This window comes from Aspergillus fijiensis (assembly GCF_003184825.1).
Source record: "Aspergillus fijiensis CBS 313.89 unplaced genomic scaffold BO72scaffold_44, whole genome shotgun sequence".
In the NCBI taxonomy this organism is placed as follows: domain Eukaryota; kingdom Fungi; phylum Ascomycota; class Eurotiomycetes; order Eurotiales; family Aspergillaceae; genus Aspergillus; species Aspergillus fijiensis.
The window spans coordinates 159,411-181,859 of record NW_024469020.1 but is presented as its reverse complement, the minus strand read 5'-3'; the positions used below and the strand labels follow the sequence as shown (position 1 = coordinate 181,859).

General features: G+C 51.2%; 9 protein-coding genes across 9 annotated transcripts; 6 read left to right on the top strand and 3 right to left on the bottom strand.

The window, feature by feature from the left end:
* Nucleotides 1-719: 719 nt before the first annotated feature.
* Nucleotides 720-2,017, top strand: BO72DRAFT_450324 (uncharacterized protein). Its single transcript, XM_040945230.1, has 4 exons — nt 720-914; nt 974-1,124; nt 1,182-1,664; nt 1,733-2,017. Exons 3-4 carry the CDS (start codon nt 1,215-1,217, stop codon nt 1,928-1,930), a joined length of 648 nt encoding a protein of 215 aa, XP_040798874.1. The 5' UTR covers nt 720-914; nt 974-1,124; nt 1,182-1,214; the 3' UTR covers nt 1,931-2,017.
* A 1,139-nt stretch (nt 2,018-3,156) lies between these two features.
* BO72DRAFT_383805 (class I SAM-dependent methyltransferase) lies at nt 3,157-4,587 on the top strand (the record flags this gene model as incomplete). Its single annotated transcript, XM_040941527.1, has 8 exons — nt 3,157-3,269; nt 3,333-3,374; nt 3,426-3,492; nt 3,562-3,602; nt 3,659-3,868; nt 3,937-4,273; nt 4,403-4,485; nt 4,548-4,587. The coding sequence occupies 8 exons, from the start codon at nt 3,157-3,159 to the stop codon at nt 4,585-4,587; spliced, it is 933 nt and encodes a 310-aa protein (XP_040798873.1).
* A 771-nt stretch (nt 4,588-5,358) lies between these two features.
* On the top strand, nt 5,359-6,208 carry BO72DRAFT_409433 (uncharacterized protein; the record flags this gene model as incomplete). The annotated part of the gene is made up of 3 exons (XM_040942405.1): nt 5,359-5,394; nt 5,500-5,572; nt 5,662-6,208. 3 exons carry the CDS (start codon nt 5,359-5,361, stop codon nt 6,033-6,035), a joined length of 483 nt encoding a protein of 160 aa, XP_040798872.1. The 3' UTR covers nt 6,036-6,208.
* A 179-nt stretch (nt 6,209-6,387) lies between these two features.
* Nucleotides 6,388-7,641, bottom strand: BO72DRAFT_450319 (uncharacterized protein). Its single transcript, XM_040945229.1, has 3 exons — nt 7,341-7,641; nt 7,201-7,267; nt 6,388-7,103 (listed from the first exon to the last, which is right to left on the bottom strand). The coding sequence occupies exons 1-3, from the start codon at nt 7,368-7,370 to the stop codon at nt 6,469-6,471; spliced, it is 732 nt and encodes a 243-aa protein (XP_040798871.1). The 5' UTR covers nt 7,371-7,641; the 3' UTR covers nt 6,388-6,468.
* A 796-nt stretch (nt 7,642-8,437) lies between these two features.
* Nucleotides 8,438-9,340, top strand: BO72DRAFT_383898 (uncharacterized protein; the record flags this gene model as incomplete). Its single annotated transcript, XM_040941531.1, has 2 exons — nt 8,438-8,512; nt 8,576-9,340. 2 exons carry the CDS (start codon nt 8,438-8,440, stop codon nt 9,338-9,340), a joined length of 840 nt encoding a protein of 279 aa, XP_040798870.1.
* Nucleotides 9,341-10,261: 921 nt separating this feature from the next.
* On the bottom strand, nt 10,262-11,465 carry BO72DRAFT_470528 (thioesterase family protein; the record flags this gene model as incomplete). Its single annotated transcript, XM_040947034.1, has 3 exons — nt 10,262-10,525; nt 10,668-11,265; nt 11,353-11,465. 3 exons carry the CDS (start codon nt 11,463-11,465, stop codon nt 10,262-10,264), a joined length of 975 nt encoding a protein of 324 aa, XP_040798869.1.
* A 968-nt stretch (nt 11,466-12,433) lies between these two features.
* BO72DRAFT_450314 (uncharacterized protein) lies at nt 12,434-14,793 on the top strand. Its single transcript, XM_040945228.1, has one exon. The coding sequence runs from the start codon at nt 12,914-12,916 to the stop codon at nt 14,324-14,326; it is 1,413 nt and encodes a 470-aa protein (XP_040798868.1). The 5' UTR covers nt 12,434-12,913; the 3' UTR covers nt 14,327-14,793.
* A 1,027-nt stretch (nt 14,794-15,820) lies between these two features.
* Nucleotides 15,821-18,462, bottom strand: BO72DRAFT_479212 (C2H2 type zinc finger domain protein; the record flags this gene model as incomplete). Its single annotated transcript, XM_040947563.1, has 5 exons — nt 15,821-17,059; nt 17,116-17,217; nt 17,269-17,523; nt 17,586-18,128; nt 18,403-18,462. 5 exons carry the CDS (start codon nt 18,460-18,462, stop codon nt 15,875-15,877), a joined length of 2,145 nt encoding a protein of 714 aa, XP_040798867.1. The 3' UTR covers nt 15,821-15,874.
* Nucleotides 18,463-20,076: 1,614 nt separating this feature from the next.
* On the top strand, nt 20,077-21,954 carry BO72DRAFT_460930 (putative MFS transporter; the record flags this gene model as incomplete). The annotated part of the gene is made up of 6 exons (XM_040946491.1): nt 20,077-20,319; nt 20,391-20,473; nt 20,524-20,768; nt 20,820-20,995; nt 21,074-21,750; nt 21,816-21,954. 6 exons carry the CDS (start codon nt 20,077-20,079, stop codon nt 21,952-21,954), a joined length of 1,563 nt encoding a protein of 520 aa, XP_040798866.1.
* Nucleotides 21,955-22,449: the final 495 nt, after the last annotated feature.

Genomic DNA, 22,449 nt, shown 5'->3' with positions numbered 1-22,449 from the left:
TCAACCATGAACAATAACTCATGACCTAGTCGTGTTACTTACTCTTGAAACAGCCCCGAGCACAAGACGTCGCCAGAGTTGAAGCGATTCGCTCCCCCTCCTGAGATCCTGGCTTATTGCTTGACAGAGACGCTGCGACTTGGTCCAGTGACATGAGTGACATGAATAATGCCCGTACTCCGCAGAGTAGTGAACCTCATACACAATTTGGGCTCCACTCGAATCGGCTGATGTTCTAGGACGCCTCTTCCCGAATTCAGCCATATCCTGGTTTGGAGAAAAGCACCCAAAACATCGATGATAACGCTAGAGGTTACCGAAGTATTGGTGGAGAGACTTGTTCGCGTATACCGAGCGACAGGTGATCGAGGCCGTGCAAGCCGGGTATAGGTTATAATCCACGTGCTAGTTGCCCTAGACAGTCGCGCTGGAGAGGCTCAATGCAGGCTTCATTGGGAATGTCAACTGTATAGACTTGCTTCTTGTCTCTATACGACAATCTCAGATTACCCGCACTCACGGAGCTCTCCGCCTAATGTTGTGACAGCTGGTCTTGAACCGCGTAGATATGAGCACGCCGGCATAGTGACTGGCAAGGGTCAACAGATCTAAACGCACGTAGTGTATCGTAGTGCTTACTCTTCCAGCAAATACTCGACCACGCTAGGGTTGGCTGGACAAAGAACACTTGTGCTATCAAATGGCTTACGGTCGGTGACAAGCTAGAGTGCTCTGTTGCCGCAGTCTAATCAAAGCTTACGATAAACGAGCCATCCAATGCATGGCTCTGAATTATATTTGCTCGCCCACTGCTTGCTTGACCGCTTGCGCCTCTTGTGATCACGGGCCACCGCACTACATCATGTTTGACGCGGTGACTTTCCAGGACCTGGAAGCATGTCCAGCTCTAAGTGGTCAGTATTTCTGCTCAACCTTCAGCCTAATCACTGTTATTTATGACTGTGTATATAAGTACGGCTGCCCGTCGAGCTCGATCAGGCCAGCATGCTACCTACCACTGACTTCTTGTCGATCGCACCATGGTCACTACATCTGAGCCAGCTCGTCCTTGGGCCGACGGGCCCTGGCCCTTGATCGAAACCCCTTCAAAGACCCGGAATGTTGTGAGTTTCTTTCCCTTTCTTCCAGGCTACAAGTCTCGTGCTAATGAGCACCTGCAGTCAGAACATCCCGCCGTCTACATCGCGAACGAAATGGCCTTTGCCCACAACAGCATGTTGAGAGGTTTGAACAGCATCTACCTCCAGGCATCGTTCGTTCAAAAGCCCCGGGATGTCTCCGACTTTCTCTTCTTCATTTACGCGTGGGCAGGCTGGGTATCGCATCATCACGTCCTCGAAGAGGAGAAGATGTTCCCGGGATTTGAAAGAGTCATCGGTGTTCCCAACTTCCTTGAAACCAACGTGGAGCAACATCACTCCTTCCAGCCTTTGTTGAAGAAGCTCTTGGAGTACAGCAGCAAGACACAGCCGGCAGACTACCAGGCGTCTGTGGTCCGTCAACTGATTGAGGAGATGGCACCCAGTTTCCGCCAGCATCTGAGCGATGAAATCTCGAGTTTACTTTCTATGGAACCGTATGACGGGGACGCATTGTTGGAGATCTACAAGGAATGCGAGGCCGATGCAGGCAAGCAGGATAAGGTACTTTTTATCCTTGTGCTTCTCGCCCCTTACTCATTCCACCGGGTTTCTGACACTCTCGATTGCAGCATGTGGTGCCTCCGATGGTGCTGGGGCTTCGCGACATCACTTTTGAAGGAGGCAATCAGTGGCCTGCCATGCCACCGCTGTCGGCATGGTTTGTTTACTACTTCTTTTCCGGCAAGCATTCTGGATCATGGCGTTTTCTGCCGTGCGATACCTGGGGGAACCCACGCGCATTGGCATTTGTGGAGGAGAACGCTTGATAAAAGTGTAGCGACCGAGCACGAAGCGCTGGTATTTAGGTAGCTGATGATTGAAAAATTTGCCCAAGGCGCAAGTGAGGCATAGTCCGTTTTGTGCTGTTCCCCCCGCCGTCTGCGGTCAGCAAGACCGAAATGGTCCATGGATCAACGTAGTCTAATTGCATAGTAGGAATGAGGCAATGTAGCACCTTATAGATCGAGCTGTAGGTGATAGGTATGATGCATTAGATCCCACGATTGGAATATGATCGGCCTGACTACCGGCGGAGAACTCAGGATTTGTTTTCCGCGCCGAATTAAAATGCAGCTCTGGCCGGCGAGCTAAGAAACGTAGCCGGGCAAAAGTACGGAGTACCGTGGACTTCAACTGTGCCTACTACCTGTACGGAATACTGCTTCGGAGAACCCACACCGGTCAAGGAAACGAACAGAAGACACGCCACACGAACAAACGCCTTGCATCCACGCTTACCCAATGATTATCACTCCAGACCACTAGCTCTCAAGAGCATTGTCTGCTAGGAGCAAGTCGAGTCCATTCGTATCTGGTTCAACGCTTGTTTCTTGTCCAAATGATAGTGGGTTTCCCCACATGTCGTGCCGGGGACGCGCGGGATATCCACTTCTTGTTTATGGAATGGGGCCAATCGCATGTGCTTTATCGAGGCGACTTTTTGTGGTCTTTAAAGGCTAGATGTATCAAGGTGCATTATCCCTACCGCCAATCCACTAAGGGATGGGGGATTTTCTAACTTAAAATCACGGACCAAGCGCCACAGGGGAGGCGCCGACCCCGAGTTCACCAGGTGATCAGTGCTCGTCTCATTCAGAGCGTAGACTCTGGACTTGTCTATCGGTACATCAATCCTTCCTGCTCCACCACCACTACCACCACGTCTTTCAAGCTTCACCATGGCATGGCCTCTCTCCATGCACCAGATACCTCCCACCGCAGACTTGGTACAGGCTAGCACGCTTTCGTTCACCATTCCAAGTACCATTCCCCAAACTGCCTTCCCAGGAGAAAGTCATGACGACGACGGTATCGTGGATTCAGTGAGTGCTCAAGAGTGCTGGCACTTACAAGCCTAGCATCTCGTTCTTTTATGTGTTCGTCAGCCATTCGCTTATCCCAGCTCATAACAGGGGCTTGATGACGACTTTTCAGACTATGCGGAGGAGCTGTAAGTAGCTGTCTACTTGGATACGATGAGAGTTCACCACTGATGAGCGCACAATGCCATAGCGCGAGCGATACCACATCATTGAATTCCGAAATAACAACGTATCGCTATGAGAATGGACGACGATACCATGCATACAAGGACGGAGCTTATTGGTGAGCACAGCAGCCAATGTCTTCCCAATCACTAATTGTATGAACCTGACCTCATCTTGCCAGGGCTCCGAATGATGATAAACAGAATACACAGCTAGATATCGCGTGAGTAGTGGAGTCGGGAAATCGCTAACCCGCGTTGACACCATGCAACAGCCACCACATGTTTACATTATTGCTGGATGGCAGGTTACAATTAGCGCCCACCGGGAATAGCATTCAGGTATGTTGAGCTAGTTTCAAAGACATCATCCTTATCAGACGACCCGTATTGTGCTTACAATGTACCCAGAGAGCACTTGACATTGGCACCGGTACTGGTATTTGGGCCATGTACGTGTCGAGGCAGCCTGGGTGAGACGCGGCATTCTGACCAACACTGTGATTAGTGATTTCGCGGATGAACACCCCTCTGCCGAAGTCATCGGTACGGATCTGTCGCCCATCCAGCCAAGCTTCATCCCCCCTAACCTGCAATTCGTGATTGATGATGCGTCGGAGGATTGGATCTATCCTGCGAACTACTTCGATCTGATTCACACCCGTACTTTGTACGGAGCAATTGCGGACTGGCCACAATTCTACCGCAAAGCCCTTAGGTAAGCCTTTACGTTCTGTTATACTTTCTGCCACCATAACTGAGAGAGCTTGTTTAATATTGTCTCAGACATCTGCGTCCTGGAGGATGGTTCGATCAACTCGAGATGTCCATACAATTCCGATCAGACGACGAGACATTAACGGAGGACCATGTGTTATCAATCTGGTCGAAGACGTTCATCGAGGCCGGTGAGAAACTAGGGAAGACTTTCCGCATTGCTGAGCTAGCGGCTGGCTATATGCGAGATGCAGGCTTTCAGAATGTTGTTGAGCACCGGTACAAGTTGCCGGTGGGTCCGTGGAGCAGAGACAAAAAGCTGAAGAGTCTCGGGATATGGAATCTAGTTCATTGCGAGCATGGCATTGAGGGCTGGGCTATGGCCTTGCTTACGCGGGTAATGAAGGTACGTGACGAGATCTCGATACTCATCGATGTCTATCTCATCTCGAGTCGTCGAGATCAAGCTGGCGCTATTTGCGTGCTGGAAACCATATGGGACGATAGGCGCTGACGGCATCCCTATGTATCTTAGTGGACCTTCGCGGAAGTACAGGTTTTCTTGGCTCAAATGCGCAAAGGCCTGCGGGATCCAAATATTCATGCTTACTTTGAAGTGTAAGTCCTGAGTGTCCCTGTGTGATGGCCTAATGCTTACTTATCGCCCTGGCGTGCTTCAGCGTCGCAGTTTATGGCCAGAAGCCTATACACACCGTTTAGCTCAGAGATTCAATGCATGGGGAATATGCCGTAAGCTCAAAGGCGGCAATAGCCAAATGACTATGGATGGTCTCTGAAGCGTACCCAGATAGGGTTGATATCTGTACAGCTGCTGGCTTCAGGAACGGGAAAGCACCAGGGACATTGGGAAAATGTCGAGCTTTACTTCCAGAAATACAAACCGCATACTGTGCGATAAATGCACATTCTAGAAGGCGTCCGTCATCGACGAGACTTTTTACAAAGAAGACTTCAAACAGCCGAGGGTAGGTAGTTGATTGGCTTCGATAGTCATCTGATTCGTCTTGCCTGTGCAGTGCATACATTCTTTGGTAGAGTGATATCTCAAAAGACCTAGAAGGAGAATAGCTGTTGCTATACCTAAGGTTACACTGTAATGTCTCTTTCTATATACTCACTTACTTAACAGGTCTAGTCAGGGCGGCATGGATATAATCGATTGGATTTCTGTCGAGTATGACTGTTAGTGTGCCGGTTGCTAAGCAGTAACACACGCTGATACTTAGGCTACAAGTGAATAACACTCGGGTCTAGATTTTTCTTCCACTTTGTCCACTGTTTTTCTTTTCTCTGTCTACTCTCTTTTATTTATTTCTCTGTCTGGTCAACTCCTCTAAATCCTTTCTCTTCATCTCTTACCCCGACCACACACATCCAATTTTCCAACTTATCTAGAAACATTACATTACATCAAGATACTCTAAGCCATACCACATTCTATCAAACCAAAACCCAAATTTTGTCGCAAAGATGCCCATGACATGGAACGAGGCGGCAGATGCTAAGGTACGTGCCTTTTCTGCCTTTCTCTCTTTCTCTCTCTCTCTCTCTCTCTCTCTCTCTCTCTTGAATTCCTCTCGCAGCCACACAACTAACAACCCGAAAACAAAGCTTCTTCTGGCCATCCTCAAGACCGGAAACGTGAAGCCCGACTACGACCGCATCGCTCAGTATCTGGGTCCAGGTATGATCAAAGTCCATCCTGCTTCTCGATCCCCTTCTAGACAGCCATTCTCTTCTGCCCCGAGCCTTCCGCTAAATGATAAAATCTAGAGTGTACACCCATCGCGGCTCAGCGCCGGATCCAACGTCTGAAAGAACGCGCCTCCTCGGAACAAACCGCAGACGGCCCTCCCGCCCTTCCCTCGACCCCTACCAGGGATTCCACCGGCGGCGTTGATCCTGCCTCCGCTCACGGCACCCCCGCCTCTGGGCCGAGGAAGCGAGGAAGACCTCCCAAGGTGAAGGTGGAAGCCGATGGTAGCGCTGAGGCGGCGCCGGTGACTCCGAAGAAGAGAGGCCGCGCTAAGAAGGTCAAGGCTGAAGAGATGGAAGAGGAGGCTCCGCATGGAACGACCGACACGAATGATGGATCTCAGCCCGTGTATCAGAGTATTGAGGATGCTTACATGCAGGAGGCGATCTGATTCGCTTTCCTAGATCTCGGGTCTGATTTTTCGTGATGTACTTAATCTGGCTCTTGAGCTGCAACTTTATTGTGGGGATGGCGAAGCTGGGTTGTGCTTCGGAATGTCGAAGATATGAGATGGGTTTTATTGCAGTTCTAGGTTGGGGGTTTTTAGTTCTACGTGGGATAGGCACTGGTGGGATCTTGATGATCAAGCTGTAATTGCAGTTCTTGTAACTATCTCATTCTTGTGAAAGTGGCATCATTGCTAGAACAAGCAGTACTAAGTCTCATTGCGTAAGAACTCTCGATAAATCGCCCTCTAAAGTACATACAGACAAATTATTGTGAACAGTCTGATCTTAACTCGAGATGGAGAAAAAAAAAAAAAAAAAGAAAAACCAAAACGCAACCTGCCGCCCCCAGTCACCATCTCGATAAATTTCCGCCCTCTAGATATAGTTCATCATCGCACCGCGAGGCGCAGCAACCATCTCATTCTCCGGGCAGTACTCCGAGGCCGAGCTCTCAACATCCACCTCCTGCTCGTCTCTGCCAAAGTGGTGGTGCGTCGTCCAGTTGACCATCCCCGGCGCCGGAGCAGCCGGCTTACGCACTCTCTTGGACGGAGTATCTTGCTCGACGTGGGCAGCAGCCGCGGCTCCATGCGTCTGATACAGGGTATGCCCCGCGAACAGCTGGTTCGCCGCACCCATCCCAGTATGAGCGAGAGGGGTCTTCTTCGTTGGGGTGGTGTCCATCATGTGGGTGTCGATGCCAAAGGGGTTCAGAGCTTCTATCTTGATAGGAGAGGGCGCGGCTCCCGCCTCGCTCTTGATGAGGGAGTCCGCGGGCATGGACTCTGCCTTGATAGCAGTTTCTCGCTTCCGCTTGGTGGAGCTGGGCGTAGCGGGTGCGCTGTTCTTGCGGGGCTTGCGAGGGGTGGCGGTTGGGGTGATGGGGTTGTTGTCGTCCTGATTGCTTCCTTTGCTGGTGCCGCTGGCGGTTGTGCCTGCCAGATTACGGATTCTGACGAGCCTCTCGCTGATGGCTCGAGGTGTAGGGGGGAGTTCTCCTGCGGCAACGGCTGGGTATGAAGGGGAAAGTTCGTGGTTAGCAGAGTAGGTTTTTCAGGGAGACTGAGGACGAGTAGAGACAAGCTGGGGAAGGGAGGGGGGGCTTACGCCATGCTTCCGCTACCTTCCTGTAGTTCACGGACAGGTTGTGCGTCTCGACGATCTTCAGCAGAAGCTGTGTCGATGTTAGCTGCTTGAGGGAAATAGGAATCGGGAATAGAGAGAGACAAAGACTAAAGAGGACATACAAGTTGATCAGCTTCAGGAGTCCAGCGCATTCTTGCGTATGTAAGCAAGGTAGGGTGAAAAGAGGACTGTTGTAAGTACTATCTGATGAGGTATAAGTTTTACTAATTAAAGACTTCAGGTGACTGGATGATAGATTTGAATCTGAAAGAGTAAGAGACAAGGTAGAGAAGACGAGATTTGAGGAGTTGTTAAGGTGAACAGAAAAGGATAAGAGTATATAGTAAGAATTTTAGAACCAGAAGAAAATCTCTAGTCTATCAATTTTAGAGATATCTACCTCCAGGCTCAAGTGAATGATCCCAGCCTCGCAGGTAACAGTGACCAGAACCTGTCTTAGTGGGTAAGCAGCTCAGGTATCACTCACAACTCTCAGCCTGCCCTCGACAACTTCCCACCCCCCACTGTTTGCATCACAATCTGCAGTGTTCTCTCACTCTCGATTTCCTCGATAACTTAACAGGATTCGAGGACGTGTTACTGCTTGAAATTTGTTCTTGTGCTGCAGGAATCCACTTGCCTGCAGCCGCTGTTTGAGCCTTTCCTCCGACCGGGATCCTGCATCTTGACTGATCACTTTGTATACATCCGATTTGTGACAAAGGTACAGCACGCTACGCCATTGCCCCCGTTCCAGACCCTGTGTGCTTATCATTCTCCTTTCTCAGCCAGCTTCATTCTACACGTCGAATTGTGAAAGTCTTACGCTGCGACACAGCATCGTACATTCCCTGCCTCGTCCGCCTGTCCCCGACAAACAGAAAGCGCCGATGGACAAGGATCTCTACCTATCTCATCCACTCAATCACAGTACAATTTCGAGGGACTTTTGACAGCCCCGTTTCGGTTGCTGGAGGAATCTGTTAGCGCCCTTGTGATCTGACTGGAGGGCATCCGGATTCTTGGTTCTGCACTGTGAATAAATACAGGATTGGGGCTCTCTCATTTCGGCGGTCAGATACTTCATCTGCTGTTGCACATTTCTTCCTCTGTTCTTTGGTCTTGTTTGATCTGGCAACCCAGTGCGTTTGCATCCCAAGCTTCCTTGGACTCGAATCACAAGCATTCTCTGTTGGAGCTCTTACTTCCTTGTGACAAGATGGTCAACTGGAAGGCTCCGGAGTCGACCGATCGGCTCCTCGCATCGTTGATTGTGGCCCACCCCGGCCTGAAGGTATAGTGCCCCGCCTCCACCATCAGCAACCCCAAGGGCTCGATCTGACTGAAACAACTACAGCTGGATTATAAGGCTATGGCAACAGCTTTCGGGCAGGGCGCAAGCTACGACTCCATCGAAGGCCGCTTCCGGAAATGGCGTAAAATGGCCGACGAGCTTCGCGGCGAGCTGGATTCGCGAGGCATCAATTTCACCGAGCTGCGGGCTCGCAACAGCTCGTCTGGCATCTTGACCCCGCGGACCCCTCGAGGACCCCGCAACGGCGTGACAAAGGCCAGCCAGCCCGCTCCATCATCGTCCCGCGCTCGCAGAGACAGCCGTACTATCTCGCAGAAGACGCCGACCAGGCCCGCGAAGGGCGGTAGCAGTACCCGTACCCCTACCATCCATGGCGGCTCGCTCGTGCAGGCGATCTTTGTAGAAGATAGCACCGAGGAAGAGGACAAGAAGGATCTGACGTTCAAGCGCGAGAGTAGCGAAGCAGTGCCCTACGGGCTCATCACCCCAGTCAAGGAGCCCAACGACCTCATGATCGTGGACTCTCCTGCCACCGGTGGTCCTGGTGTCTCTGCACTCAGTTCCACTAGACATGGCAACGCCCGGTCGGAAAAGAGCGCGCAGAAGGCCCTTATGCCTGCCCTGCCGACCATCTCTGGCTTCGAGCACGGCGGCCATGCGTCGTCATCCAGTGTCGGTCTTCATCACTCCTCCGGTTTCCATCCCATGGATGACATCCAGCAGCGGTTACACGGTCATGTTTTTGCGTTCGATCATCTGTTGGACTCGGTCCCGTCTGGGTCGTATCTTGGTGGTGATGTCGTTTAGGATCTTACGTTTTCGTGTTCTTACGCTTCGATGTTCCAACCTTTAGGAGGGATTGTCTCCGGCTCTCCCTGTTTACCCCCTACACGTTTTGTATTTCTATTCTGGAAATGTTGTTCAAACTATCAGCCATCCCACCCCGTACAGTAATCAAGAGAGTGACGAGAGAAAGACTTTCGTGTGTGGCTGAGCCGGCGTCAGTCTTTACAGCTGGCAATGGGCGGCGAGCGGGGGACAGTTGATAGATCATATGGCGGCTTGTCTCCATGCATCGGTGCATGGGTCTAGAACAAGACATGCTTGCCGCGGCGGCTGACTGACTTTTCAAGGTTCATCCAGTTGGTATGTGTAAAGAATTGCATCTTATGCTCATGCATGGTCCGAAAAGCCAATCTTGTGAGTTTTTATGTAGAAGATATGCAAATATACTCTCCGTATCTAGCATTAACTTACATGAGTCGAGCAAGCAAGCAAAACCCTAGCCCCGAGCCCTGAGCCCTACCCGCCCCAATCTGGAGTATGATCATCGAATCGACCTGAAGTATTTCAATCGAGACCTAAGAGTAGTAGGAGGGAATGTTGACAGAGTAAAATAAGATCCTTAGTAGAAATGTAATCGGCTGCTACACTTCTAATTCTGGATTCGTATTTTTTTTCTGTGCTGCCAATCCAGTTCAGAGTGACTGGGTACCTACATCACAAGGTATCATTGACCATGCTTCCATGGCCGGCTGTATTCCAGCATCAAGAAAGACAACTTGCAACATCCTCATGCTTCGAAGACCACGATCCAGCAGAATTTTATTTCGATCAATAATCAAAATACCAGCCTGGCCATATTTATCAACCTACCAAGGTTACGCCTCCCACCCCCCCGAAGTCGTCCCCCTTGTCTTATCCCTGCCCCCTGCCATAACACACCCTTCACAACCTTCCCTCCACCCACACGGGCTTCAGATCCGTGACGAAAACCACATGTTGACTCAACGCAAGGAGCGCACCGGACTCATCATAGATCTGCAGGCTCACATCGTAGCGACCGCGCGCGATCTGATACGAGGTGGAGCGGGTCAGAACCCATTCCGTGGCCGGATCGGGCCGTCTCTTGAACTCGATCGACAGACACAGGGTGGAGATGGCGTGCTTGGCGTAGAAGTCGGGGGTATGGGTTGCTGCGGGATGGAGGGGCTATGTTTTGGGAGGTTGTGGATTTGCTCACATTAGGTTTTTGAAGAATGTATACGTGGGGGGGTTTCTCTGGTGACAATATATGGGAAAGAGTTGGGGTTGGAAAAGGACGAGGGGTGGGGCGGGAGGAAACTAGACTGACCAGGTCCGAGAGGTATGCTAGATGTAGAATGTCGGAGAATTTGGTCCCATCGCGGAAGGAGAGCCAGACTTCGCGGTTGTGTCCCCCGAGACGATGGCCCCAGAGTCCGTTGGCGGAGCGGGGTGCAACCCAATGCATCTTGCGGGTTACCGGAGTGGCGTCGACAACGGGGTTGTCGATGGTGGTGCATTCTGTTTGTCGGTTGGGTAATGGTGGTCTAATTGCTGCTGCTGCTGCTACTTTTGTTGATGCGGAATGGGGCTCTAGGGTGAGGCCTTGCTCTTTGGAGATATCGGCATAAGTGAAAACGCCGAGGGTAGTGGTTATAAGTGATGGTGATCCTGTTGTGTTCGGGGTTTCTCTCTGGTCCTTTAAAGCAGCAGCAGCAGCACGTTTCAACTCAACCGTGACGACGCATCGTCGAGATGAGGTTCGTGAGATGGTACAGGTAATGGTGCACTCGCCCGGGTGGACTTCCCGGAGGAACTGCACAAAGGCATGCACGGGGTCGGGATAAAGACCATCGCCCAGCTCCTGTTCGAGAAATTTCCGACCAGCGGACAACATGACCGCCGCGGAGAATCCTCCCAAAACAGAACTGTCTCGGGTCAACTCAACTCAGTGGAGAAGGTTGAGGCGCTCGCAACCGCGCGCGCGCGCAGCAGCAGCAGTCGGATAGACATACTGTTGAGTGCACCAATCTCGAGTGATTGTGACGGTGAACTGACCTCGCGTCCCTGGTACAGGCGCTACGGATGACACTACCTCCAACAAACTAGGTTTGGATTGCGGTGGCATATTGGTGTTCAACGAGAGCTGGTTTGATCGCCGGTGTCAATGGTATTAAGTACGAAGTTGTTGCTACTGGGGCAGATTTGGCGGCTGCAGAGACAGGAGGTCGTGCGGACTCGTTCGTGTCTTCAGGAAAGAGCAACCGATCGCCTGGGCTGTCTGGAGCCGAACTATGGATTCAACGTGGTTCATATAGGAACCCCGACCAGTCCGGGGTATTGGAGAAGAGGGGGTAGCTCATTGTGTCTTCGACTCTGCATGGATTTGTACCACCCTGTCAAAAGCCTACAACCTGTAGGAGGGGATTCGTCGGCTTCGTGAAAGACGGAGGCCCAGCCATGGGCGACTAGCATGGATGGAATTTGGAATGACGACACTTAGACTGAACTGAAAGAACCAGTGCCAGACCAGGCATTATTATTGACACCTTCTTGAATGCTCCCGGAATTCCGCCGTGCGCCCAACCACGATCCATGGAATGCAGATCGGGAGTCGATTCAGGTTCTGGGCTGCAAAGACTAAATGCGGGAGATCATCTCGGAGAAGAGATTTTTTTTTTTGATTTGATTTGATTAACGAGCCGAGGTTCGTGGATAAAGAAGGACTTCGATGCGAGGCAACAATCCAGCGTTTAGCCGAGACAACAATGGGGATATCCCAAACAGGTTATATGATGTGTGATGTGTGGACTGTATGTGCAGGCAGAGTACAGACAGTACTGTACAGTACTGTAGTCGGAGTAGGACGGCTCTTTATGCATGAAGCTTTCTGAAGGTGGGGAGGGGGCGTCGGAACACAACCGGTCAGGCCGTTAGGTCCATAATTCATGATTATACCACTCGATAATAAGAAAAGATGCGACGCTGCTTTCTGATCGAGTGCTTGTCCGGTTCCCTTAAGTCCGGACATGAGTAAGTCAATTAAGAGATCGGTTGATTTCGACCCAACTTGACCCTCGAAGTCATTAGAAAATCATCAAATCATCAAATCAACCCGCCGACCGCCGATCACGTGGGCTGACGCGGACGCGGCGCGGTTTTCGCCGCTCGGCTTTTGCTACTTTTTGCCTCTGCCTCTGCCTCTCCCTCTGCCTGTCTTTAGTCTTATGCTTTTGCTTTTGCTTTCAGGCATTAATTAGTTATTATTTATTTATTCCGTTTATTCGTTTTCCATTTTCATGTAATTTCGTTTGGGAAAAGCGGCGGCGGCCAAACTGGAAATCTCCTGATCCTTCCCTCTAATTTTTTCCTTTTCCCTTTCCCTTTCTCATCCTCCATCCTTTCTCCCTCCCTCCTCCCTCTTCTCCTTTTCTTCCCTTCCTCCCCCCATCAGGGGCCATTCTGCCCTCCCTCACTTCTCCAAGGATATTGTGTGCGTGTGTGTGTGCTTGGTGCGGTGTGTGTCTTTTTTTGAGAACAGATCACAGATAATCTTACCAGATCAATCTCTCCGAAATGGAGTATTCCGGAACTACGGTCCTGAACCCCGTGCGGCCCGATCACTCCTTATGGGGAAGAAGCACACCGCAATCTCAGATTATCATCAACCCCTCGCAGTCCTCGGCCGCCATCAAGCCCGACCCCATCACTCTCCCTATCACCACCACCACCACCATCACCGCTACCGCCACCGCTACTGCCCTGATCATGAATAAAGATTCGCCCTCGCAGTCCCTTTCTCAATCCACCTCGGTCGACAAACCCATTCTGCCCATGGAACCCACCCACCCCGGTCGCGGCAAACAACTCACCATTCCCGAGCAAGTATGTCTTGTCAAACTATGTGCCGCCTCCATGGATGATTACGATGCCCACGCCTACCCAAAGAGTTTCTGGATCAAGATTGCCAACACCCTCGAGATGCGGACCGGCCGTCGCTACTCCTGGCAATCCTGTCGTCGTCGCATCTACACCTACGTCGCCAAACGCTCCGCTTACTATGAATCCTTCCGACAAGGTCGCCCCCATCCGACTATCGACATTCCCAAGGAAGTCCTCGGCCTGTTGAACCATTGGATCAGCGACATTGACCGGGCCAAGTACACTGAGAACCGCCTGGCCGAGGAGGTGCGGACCAAGCCCAAACCCGTTGCTCCGGTCGTTGCACCCGTGCACAAGGAGACTACCACGGCCCAGCCCGCGGCGCGGATTACCCTCCCTGAACACGATATGGTGGTCACCTTGAACCGGGTATATACCTGGCTCCGGAATCTCCCACCCCCGGAGGAGATGGAGCAGATGGCAATGTGGGGCGAAGAACCGAAGGTCGCCGCCGCTCCAGGGCGAACACGGGGTGATGTATTCGCTGCCTTCGCTCGCCCACTAAGCCGAGATACCACCCCGCAGCAAACGCACCGGTCGCTCTTGGGAGTCGGGGACCGCCTCGGTCAAACAACTGCCCAGCGTTTGGCGGAGGAAAGAACCAGCTCTCCCTCGCAGGCAATGGCTCCGCGGTCATCGTCTATGGCTCTCCACCAGTCCTCTCTGGGTCACAATCCTCTCAAGAGACATCGGGATGCTGATGATGAGGGCGCCTGCGACCGTCCCGCTCAACGTCTTCGCGCCTATCCCGATAGCAATGCGGTTGCCTTGAACACGGCCCTTGGTGGATCCGTGGACAAGTCGTTGCTGGTGTTCCGCCACAAGATGAAGATGATCGAAGAATGTATTGAGTTCACCTTCGGCAAGATCATCGACCGAATCTCCCCGGGTATGGGACGACAGGAGACCAAGCCGCCGGGGTTTCCGGGAGCGTGCGAGTCGATCATTAATGATCTTTTCAAGGACGTGGGCATGTCTGTTGCCCGGGCCTTGTTGCGCATCGACAAGGCATCTGCTGCAGAACGTGCAGCCACGAACACGAACTAAAACCGATCGACATATCGATACACATATACGACATTCGTACATATATACCTTCATGATGATTGAGTGATATGAGGTTTCTTTACGTCTATACCTGATCTTTGGCTTAGCTTGATTCACCGTTTCAGCACGCTACATTTTTTTTCTCATTTCCTAATTTGCATTTCAAATGGGTGGCTCTCTGTCTTTGATGTTGTTGGTTTACCCTTTTTGCATTGTTCATCGCATTTACCTTTCATCTGTTCTCATGAGCATCAAATTGCCTAGAGATACCCATTTCCTTGCAGCTTGAGCATTGGCTTTGCGTCGTTCACGATTATCCTTGATGTTTTCGTTATGGTTCAAAATTTAGGCATCGTTTGTTTTGGATTTCAGTCGCAAATATAGCATAGCATGCATACCCACCCCATAGACTGATCAGAATGAGGTAATTGGACTTGGACTTAATTTCACCGATCCGACTCGCTAGCGATGATTCCATGAGTGGTCGCATGATTTTTCAAGGTGTAGTTCGAGTAGCAATGTTGGCATGAAGAAGGTTCTCATCGGGGTGTTGGGGTTTTCTCGATCTTTGGTCCAAGTTCGAAGTATATCCCGGTTTAGTGTGCCCTGGCCACCGCCCTCGCTGAACATCTCTTCTACATCCTCGAGGTTCTTGCTGCATGTCTTATGGTATCTGAAGCTAGATTTCAGTTTCTCCTGCGACATGGATCAGAACAAACAGAAAAACCAACAAGACTTACGTTGGAAAAAGGTTATAAAGAAATATGATAAAATAAAGAGCTGCTCAGCTGCTCAGATACGCGGGGCCTTCTAGCACGATGAAGAGCCTTTCTCTCGATCAGCCCCGCGCGAAAATGAAGAGCCAGTGCTTGTCATTGATGTTGACCATACACATTCATGGCTGGACAACCAATCTGACACAAAGCCCATCATACTTGGTCTGAACAAGTACCAAGCCACAGCTGAGCAGTGATTCTACTTTGCGAAAGCTGGAAAGACGAGGACCAGGATCAACCGGGCGACACAGTCCCCAGGCGGACATGCTAGCGTGACATCATTATTTCGTGAGACGTCTGGTTAAGGTTGGTTTTGCGTTTTGCTTCCCCGCCTTGCGCTTGACCTAAAAGAAGGGGATAGGGTAAATCGTGAGGTAGTCGATTATGAGCTCAGGTGCATTCTCACCGCACGTCTGGTAGTGAGTATCCATATGGAAGCACTGCGCTGCAGCATCTTCAAAGTGTTACTCTTTGCAACCTCTCCATAATGTCCGATACCCTGTGAATAGCTGTCTCGAGCTTTCGTGGTAGCTTGACCTGAATGGGACCATGTGAACGGAATGTGCCAGTAGAGGCTCTTGGTCGCAAGAGGCATTGATACGATGAATACACCAGAATGTATGAATTGCTTTGAGTGCTTTCCTCCCTGATTGATTGAAAGTGTTGAAAATGAACAAGGGAGGTTGTGCTGACTGTGCTGATGACCCGAAAGATCTCATGAGATCAAACGAAGGAGACACCCGCGAGGTCGTGGACACACTGGGAAAGGCAATCAATGGCAAAGAGTGATCCATTGATCGATGATCTCCTCCATGTCGTGAGCGATGCCCCACTGAGAAAACAAGCAGCGGAACAACTTCTGTAACGAGTTCATCTCATACAGCAAATTGCGCACCGCCCCCATTCCTGGAGGAGAGTCGGTTCGTCCCTCCTCCACAAAACGGCGAGTCTCTGACCCAGTCGAGGGGCGGAGGGTGTCACATCCAAGATTCAGATCAGCCCGCGAGAGCAAAGCGTCTTGCCAGACAATAGTACGAGGAAGGTGGATATTGGTCACCCCGGCGAGCGAGAAAACAACGTAAATCGTCGTTGCAGAGAACAGGGAGCTGGGCATGTGAATGACATGAGCACGCCCCCTTGGCAACTGCTCGACAATATCCTGGATCGCAATCGCGTGCAGCAATGCGCGACGAGCATCTTCAGTGTTGACCCATTTGACCATATCGAACCCCGGTCTCATTGTCCGAGAGCCGCCGGAGACATGCTGTGTGATATCGTAGCGAGAGCAAACGTGTCTGCAAAGAATGGTAGAATTGATCATCGTGTCCAGGCAGATTGTGTGCCAGCGGAGGAGGACCTCGAGTCTCTCCGGGGCCGAGAGGTGGATGCTCATGGTGATGGTCTCATGCACCTGAGCTAGCGCCCTACGAACGTCAGAGCGGCCAGGAACACCGACAGCCGCCAGATCGCTTTCGTCGGAATCTGAGACCAAAGACTGCAACCCTTCCAGAACGACCCGTAGGGCGAAGGCTGAGAATTGATAATCCAGTGGGCGGAAACCGCCGATGGGAGGGAAAAGGGAGCGGAAGACTAGTCGGAATGAAGGCTGCTCCGATCTTTGAGTTCGCATGGTAGCAATCCACTCATCCACATTACTGGCATCGAAAGCAGCTTCGCTGCTGGGCAGAATGAGTGGATTGGCAACGTGCCGTGTGGATGCGCCATCTCCAGACATCTGCGCAACCAGTCCGTCTAGAATGTGGTAGGCAAGTAATGCACGTTGTTGAATCTCCCTGGCTGCCCATGTCCGCCACCTATTTTCCTTCTCACTGTTCGGTGCGCTGGGGAATGGCACGCTCTCCATTGAAAAAGGCTCGCAGTCTAGCATACCGCAATGTCTTGCCCAGAAGAAACCGAGCGGGCGAAAGACCTGGCTTGTGGTACGGATCACTCGATTCTAGTAAGAACTAGTCAATCATATATTCCTTTGAAGAAACCAGTTGGGCCGCATACCTTAGACAGAGCACCATATATTTGTCCCAAAAGAGCTGTGAGTAGGAGCTGGACTCCTTTGCAAGCATCATATGGACCACTATGTGTGATCAAGGACTGCCACTACAGCTTTGTGAGCAAGATCTCCTTCGTCATGGCAAAAACACGGCTTACAGAAGTAGCAATAGCCGTATGGGCCAGGCGCCATAGCGCCTCTCCCTTTGCTACGGAATCTTTGGGGCCTAAGTACAGGGACCCAAGTGCCATAGCGTTGAGTAGCAAGGGATGTGTGCATTCCCGGAAGACAAATGTTGCTCGGTGCAGAATGGGAAAAGTGGGTATGAATCGCACAAAGAACATGTGAAGGCACTCGTCCAGGAAGACCGATGTTATTGAAGTCGCTTTGATGGCTGCTGTCACGCTCGATGACTATCAGTCATGATTTAATGAATCAGCTTCGAGTAAGAATGAATGGGATCGGATATCCTCACCGAGCTTGTAACCATTTCTGTAACATCTCGCACAGCCTGGTGGCTACCACCTGATGGGATAGCGCCTATAGATGAACCTCTGTCGTCGAAGGAGTTTGGCGAACCAAAGTTCATCCCATTTACATCCTGCACAACAGGTGGAAAGGGCAGGGCGCCGAGTGGCATCTGCCACTGATCAGTCGTATCACAAGCCATGATGCTTTGAAACAGATTTTCGGAATCAGGCCATATTAGTGTGAAGTCGAGATCAGAGGCTGCATGCTGTAGGCCGGGCTGTGGCTCCGCTTGCGTTGTCTCCCAAGCATTATTGGGTGCCGACGAGGACACCACCCCGGGTGCGGTAGTTCGATGGGTGTCCCAGGCTATAGCATCCAGAGGCGACGCCTGCGGTGGCACATGCCCGGCGGACTGTTGTACTTGAGCCTGCTTGGCATTTGTAGCACGGACGTGAAGCTTTTCATGCCGAGTAAGAGCATCCTGGCGTGCGAAAGGACGTCGGCATTCTTTGCAGACAAAAGGCTTCGATCCCGTGTCTTGTAAACTCTGACGTTAGCACACACTCAAGAAGACAAGGCTGCACGTGCGATGAACGAGCGAACATATTGCAGGTCAATGGTTCATAGGAACGCATGATGCCACCCATTGTATGCCAGTACAGCTTGAGTCAGGGGTGCTTACGACATCGTTCGTGTCTCTACATACTAGAATTAGCTATAATCATTCCACTACAAAAAGACCTTCAAGATACGAGATCCTAGGGAGGAAATACCCTCAGGTGTTCAGCCTTGGAGAAGCCCTTCTCACAAACACGACATACCAAGGCCTTAGTCGTGGGTGTAGTGGCAGTGGGCGAGGATGTGGAGGTGGTTTGTGGCATAATGGCCGGAGGGGGGGGGGGAAGAGATTGCTTGGTAGCAGCCAAGGCAGCGCAGAGTAACTAAGTTAAGATATGCTGTATCACATCTGCACCCACAATTGAGTAGGCAGCAATAATCAACTAAGGTAGTCGAAGGAGCCAGCCATCCACAACAACAAGATGACGACGAGAAACCAGAGGGGCCTTGAGCAGGGATGAAGATGATCGATCGTGGAGAGAAAGAATATAGCATCCAGGCTTTGGGGGGGGGGGCGCGGAGAGGAAAAAGTGTGGGGCAGACGGTGAGGGAGCGAAGAAAGTGGCAAACAAGCAAACTGACCTGGACTTTTCCCAACTGAGCCAGGCACGTGGAGAGGTAAAGTATGTGCAGTACCGGTTTGATACCGTACGGTATTGCGGCCATTCTACCAGACCTCGGGATCTCTGCTTCAAGAACAATCCCGTCTTCACTTACCGATGGAAACGAACAGTACAAACTAGTAATCGGCTAACTCCAGACTCCAGATTGGCTTCTCCATACTTTCCACTCTTCGCTTCTCCATCTCTTCCCAAGTTGCGATAAGTCCATCCTCATGACTCTTCGGCACTACTAATTCAATTACGGAACACTAGCTGGTCAATAATTAGATTGACCTGGACGAGATTGATAGGAAATCAAAAAAGGTCGAGACTGCATGGCCGGCCCCCCTTACATCCATGCTAACTAACAGCCGCTGCATAGGTGCGTGGGTGCGTGGAGTTCTCTTCCGGCCGAACTCGCAGGTACCACACCCCACAATTTCTCTTTCTTTCCAGAAATACTCACATCTACCGGGGCCAATTTGATCGACCACCACTGCCATGATCATCATCATCACCACCATCATCATCGTCATGCAGACCCCGATCCTGCCTCTGGTCGAAGCTGAATGGATCATAAATGCGGAGTATTTTATTCTCGGTGGAAACGAAAGGTGAACCAAAGAAGCATTAGCCGAGCTCAGAAGGCACATCAGCACATTTGCCATGACTCCTCCCACTCAGGTCGGCATCCACTCCAAAGAACTTATCCCGTCCCGGTATGACCTAATGGGTCCCTTGCTGGAGAAAGGCCTTGTGAAGTTGGGTTTGGGGTTCTCCGGAAAACCCGGACTCGGGTCCTCGGCTATGCTTTGGACCTGATAGCACACTCAGTTCTTCGGTCCAGCCAATGAACTATGCCGCACTTCGAGGGTGACAGACCGAGTCGCCCATTGCCGTTACTGCGACTCGCCATTTTGTGGAATCCCCTCCGCATATCCCCCAATACTTGCCCCAGTAGTAAGCGGGACTCGTCATTCGGTTGGCTTTGCCCCGGGGAGGAGATTTGCTGACCCCAGCGATAGGTCGAAGCCCCAGACTGCGTGGAGCCTCGCCCTGAATTTCTTCCCTCTGACAGGAGTACCGTGAACTGTTCGCATAATCCTGTGAAATCCTGGCACATTCCTTGTAGGCCTCAGCAAATCGCCCTTCCACTCTCTTCATCACCTGTCGCCCATTTTTCAACAATCTCAAAAATCCAGTGACCGATACTCTTCAACACCAAATCAACTGTTCACCGATTTCCTTACCCTAAACATAGGGTCTCCCATCGAGATGACCGGGTCACACGAGATGCAGCCGTCTCGCACGGCTGTTGACCCCCCTACACCTGCCAAAGAGGATGTCGACTTTGTAGAAAGCACCGAGTCTGGCATTCCGTCAACGTATGCCGATATTGCAGCATCACGTCTCTCCAAAGCCCATCGTGATTACCTGCTCGAACGCCATGGCACGTTGGAGCTCGACCCTATGCCTAGCATGGATCCTGCAGATCCCTATAACTGGCCATCATGGAAGGTTAACATCCCGCGACTGACTGGCTTCTGACTATGTGTGAACCCTTGGCTGATGGGATACTTATCCTGCAGAAAATCGTCAACCTTCTTCTAGTTGCATTCCACGCGTGCATGGGAACTTTTGCTGCTGCAGGCATCATTCCCGCCTATGAGACGTAGGTATCCCTCCGATCCGAAGACATCCGGGTTACTAAATGACATCCAGGATATCGACCGAGTACGGTGTTTCTATCAATGATGCCAGTTACATGACATCCATCCAGATTGCAGTCCTAGGCGTGGCCCCTTTGATCTGGAAACCCCTGTCGAATCGATGGGGCCGTCGTCCAGTTTTTTTGCTATCCCTAATTTGCAGTCTCGTCTGCAATGTAGGGTGTGCTGAAAGCACGAGTTATTCGTCTCTTGCAGTTTGTCGTGCCTTGCAAGCGTTCTTCATCTCTCCCGCGTCGGGTAAGCTTGCTAGTATCGCTCCGACATAAGAGAAACCAGACAAGCTAACAGACACGGAAGCTATCGGAAGTGCTGTAGTGATGGAGACAACATTCAAGAAGGACCGCGCCCGGTACATGGGGATCTGGACACTGTTGGTCACTCTGGGAATCCCGAGCGGTCCTTTCATCTTTGGATTCGTTACGTATCGGATAGGTTACCAATGGATCTATTGGATCTTGGCCATGGTAAGTTCCTCTGTGATTCGCATAAAGCCCAAGGAGATAATTGGCGGATGGCTGACAATTCAACTTCGCATCAATTAGATCAACGGAGGTCAATTTGTCTTATACCTCTTCTTCGGCCCGGAAACGCGGTATGTCGGGGGTGATTATGACACCAGTAAGCCTGCGTGGGTGCGAGAGTACGTTCAGCTGCGACGGATCGACCCCACACCTTTGTCGCCATGGGACTTCATTAGACCGCTGGGCATGTTCACGCACCCTTGCGTTGCCATACCAGCAGCTGCATACGCCATGATCTTCTGTTTGAGTAACGTCATGACCACGGTTGAGGTTCCGGCCTTGCTGCAGACCAAGTTTGACCTGAACGCCGAGCAACTGGGTCTCCAGTTCCTTGGCCCCATCGTTGGCTCCCTCATCGGCGAACAGCTGGGCGGTATCTTGTCCGACCGTTGGATGAGACTGCGCGAAAAGAAGACTCATCGCAAGCCTCAGCCCGAGCATCGCCTGTGGCTCAGTTATATCGGCTTCCTCTGCTCAATTGTGGGCCTCGTTGTTTTCCTGGTTTGCACCGAGCAGTCCAAGGAGGGACACTGGAATATCCGGCCTATTATTGGCATTGCCATCTGTGCCGGTGGCAACCAGATCGTAACCACCGTCCTCATCACATATGCCGTAGACTGTTATCACACCGAGGCGGCCAGCATCGGAGTTTTCATTACGTTCGTCCGTCAAATCTGGGGTTTCTTGGGTCCGTTTTGGTAGGTCGCAACCATGGTCATTCTTCTGTTACTGCGCACACAAGGTACTAATCGAGGCTGTTCAGGTTCCCATCCATGTTCGAACACGTTGGAGTTGCCGCCAGCGCTGGAGTATGCGCCGCTCTCATCATGGGTGTCAGTTTCGTTCCGATCGCTCTCGTTCACTGGCAAGGACGATCCTGGCGTCCGGCCACGGGCGAGTAAATCGTCTCCATCATTCTTTGGCTATACCGGACACGACTCTCAATGGCATGACTTGCGGAATATTGAACATTGAAGCGCTAGAAGCTTAGAAGGTTAGATATAGATCGGATCTCGAAGGCCAATCCTCGCGAACTGCAGGGTTGGGCGAGAATTTGTAAATAGAGCATAGATAGGCAGCGAACAAGGAATGGAATCACCATAGAGCATCATGAAGAAGAAAGAAACAAAGTCACTCTGAATAGAGTGAATGAGAAAAAAAAATCGAACTTTGATGTTATTTCCATAGAACCAACGATATACACGTGCTAGGCGGATAAAAGAAAATAAAATCCCAAGGGGAGGGAAAGAAGGAAAACGGAGGAGGGGAGAAAAGACTTTATCCCGGAGCCTTATAGGAAAAGATCGGGGGACCTTAGCCAGCATCAGATAGATTTTATCTGTTGTAGACTACAGAAGATAATTTAATTGACTCCTCCCGGAGTACTCCAGGCGTAC

Bases quoted from the DNA above. Each gene is read 5' to 3' on its own strand.
- BO72DRAFT_450324 (XM_040945230.1), top strand. From the start codon at position 1,215: ATGGCCTTTGCCCACAACAGCATGTTGAGAGGTTTGAACAGCATCTAC. The intron at 1,665-1,732 runs GTACTTTTTATC...TCTCGATTGCAG, and splicing joins ATGCAGGCAAGCAGGATAAG to CATGTGGTGCCTCCGATGGT.
- BO72DRAFT_450314 (XM_040945228.1), top strand. From the start codon at position 12,914: ATGGAGTATTCCGGAACTACGGTCCTGAACCCCGTGCGGCCCGATCAC.
- BO72DRAFT_450319 (XM_040945229.1), bottom strand. From the start codon at position 7,370: ATGCGCTGGACTCCTGAAGCTGATCAACTT. The intron at 7,268-7,340 runs GTATGTCCTCTT...ACATCGACACAG, and splicing joins CTCCTGAAGCTGATCAACTT to CTTCTGCTGAAGATCGTCGA. The intron at 7,104-7,200 runs GTAAGCCCCCCC...CTTCATACCCAG, and splicing joins GAAGGTAGCGGAAGCATGGC to CCGTTGCCGCAGGAGAACTC.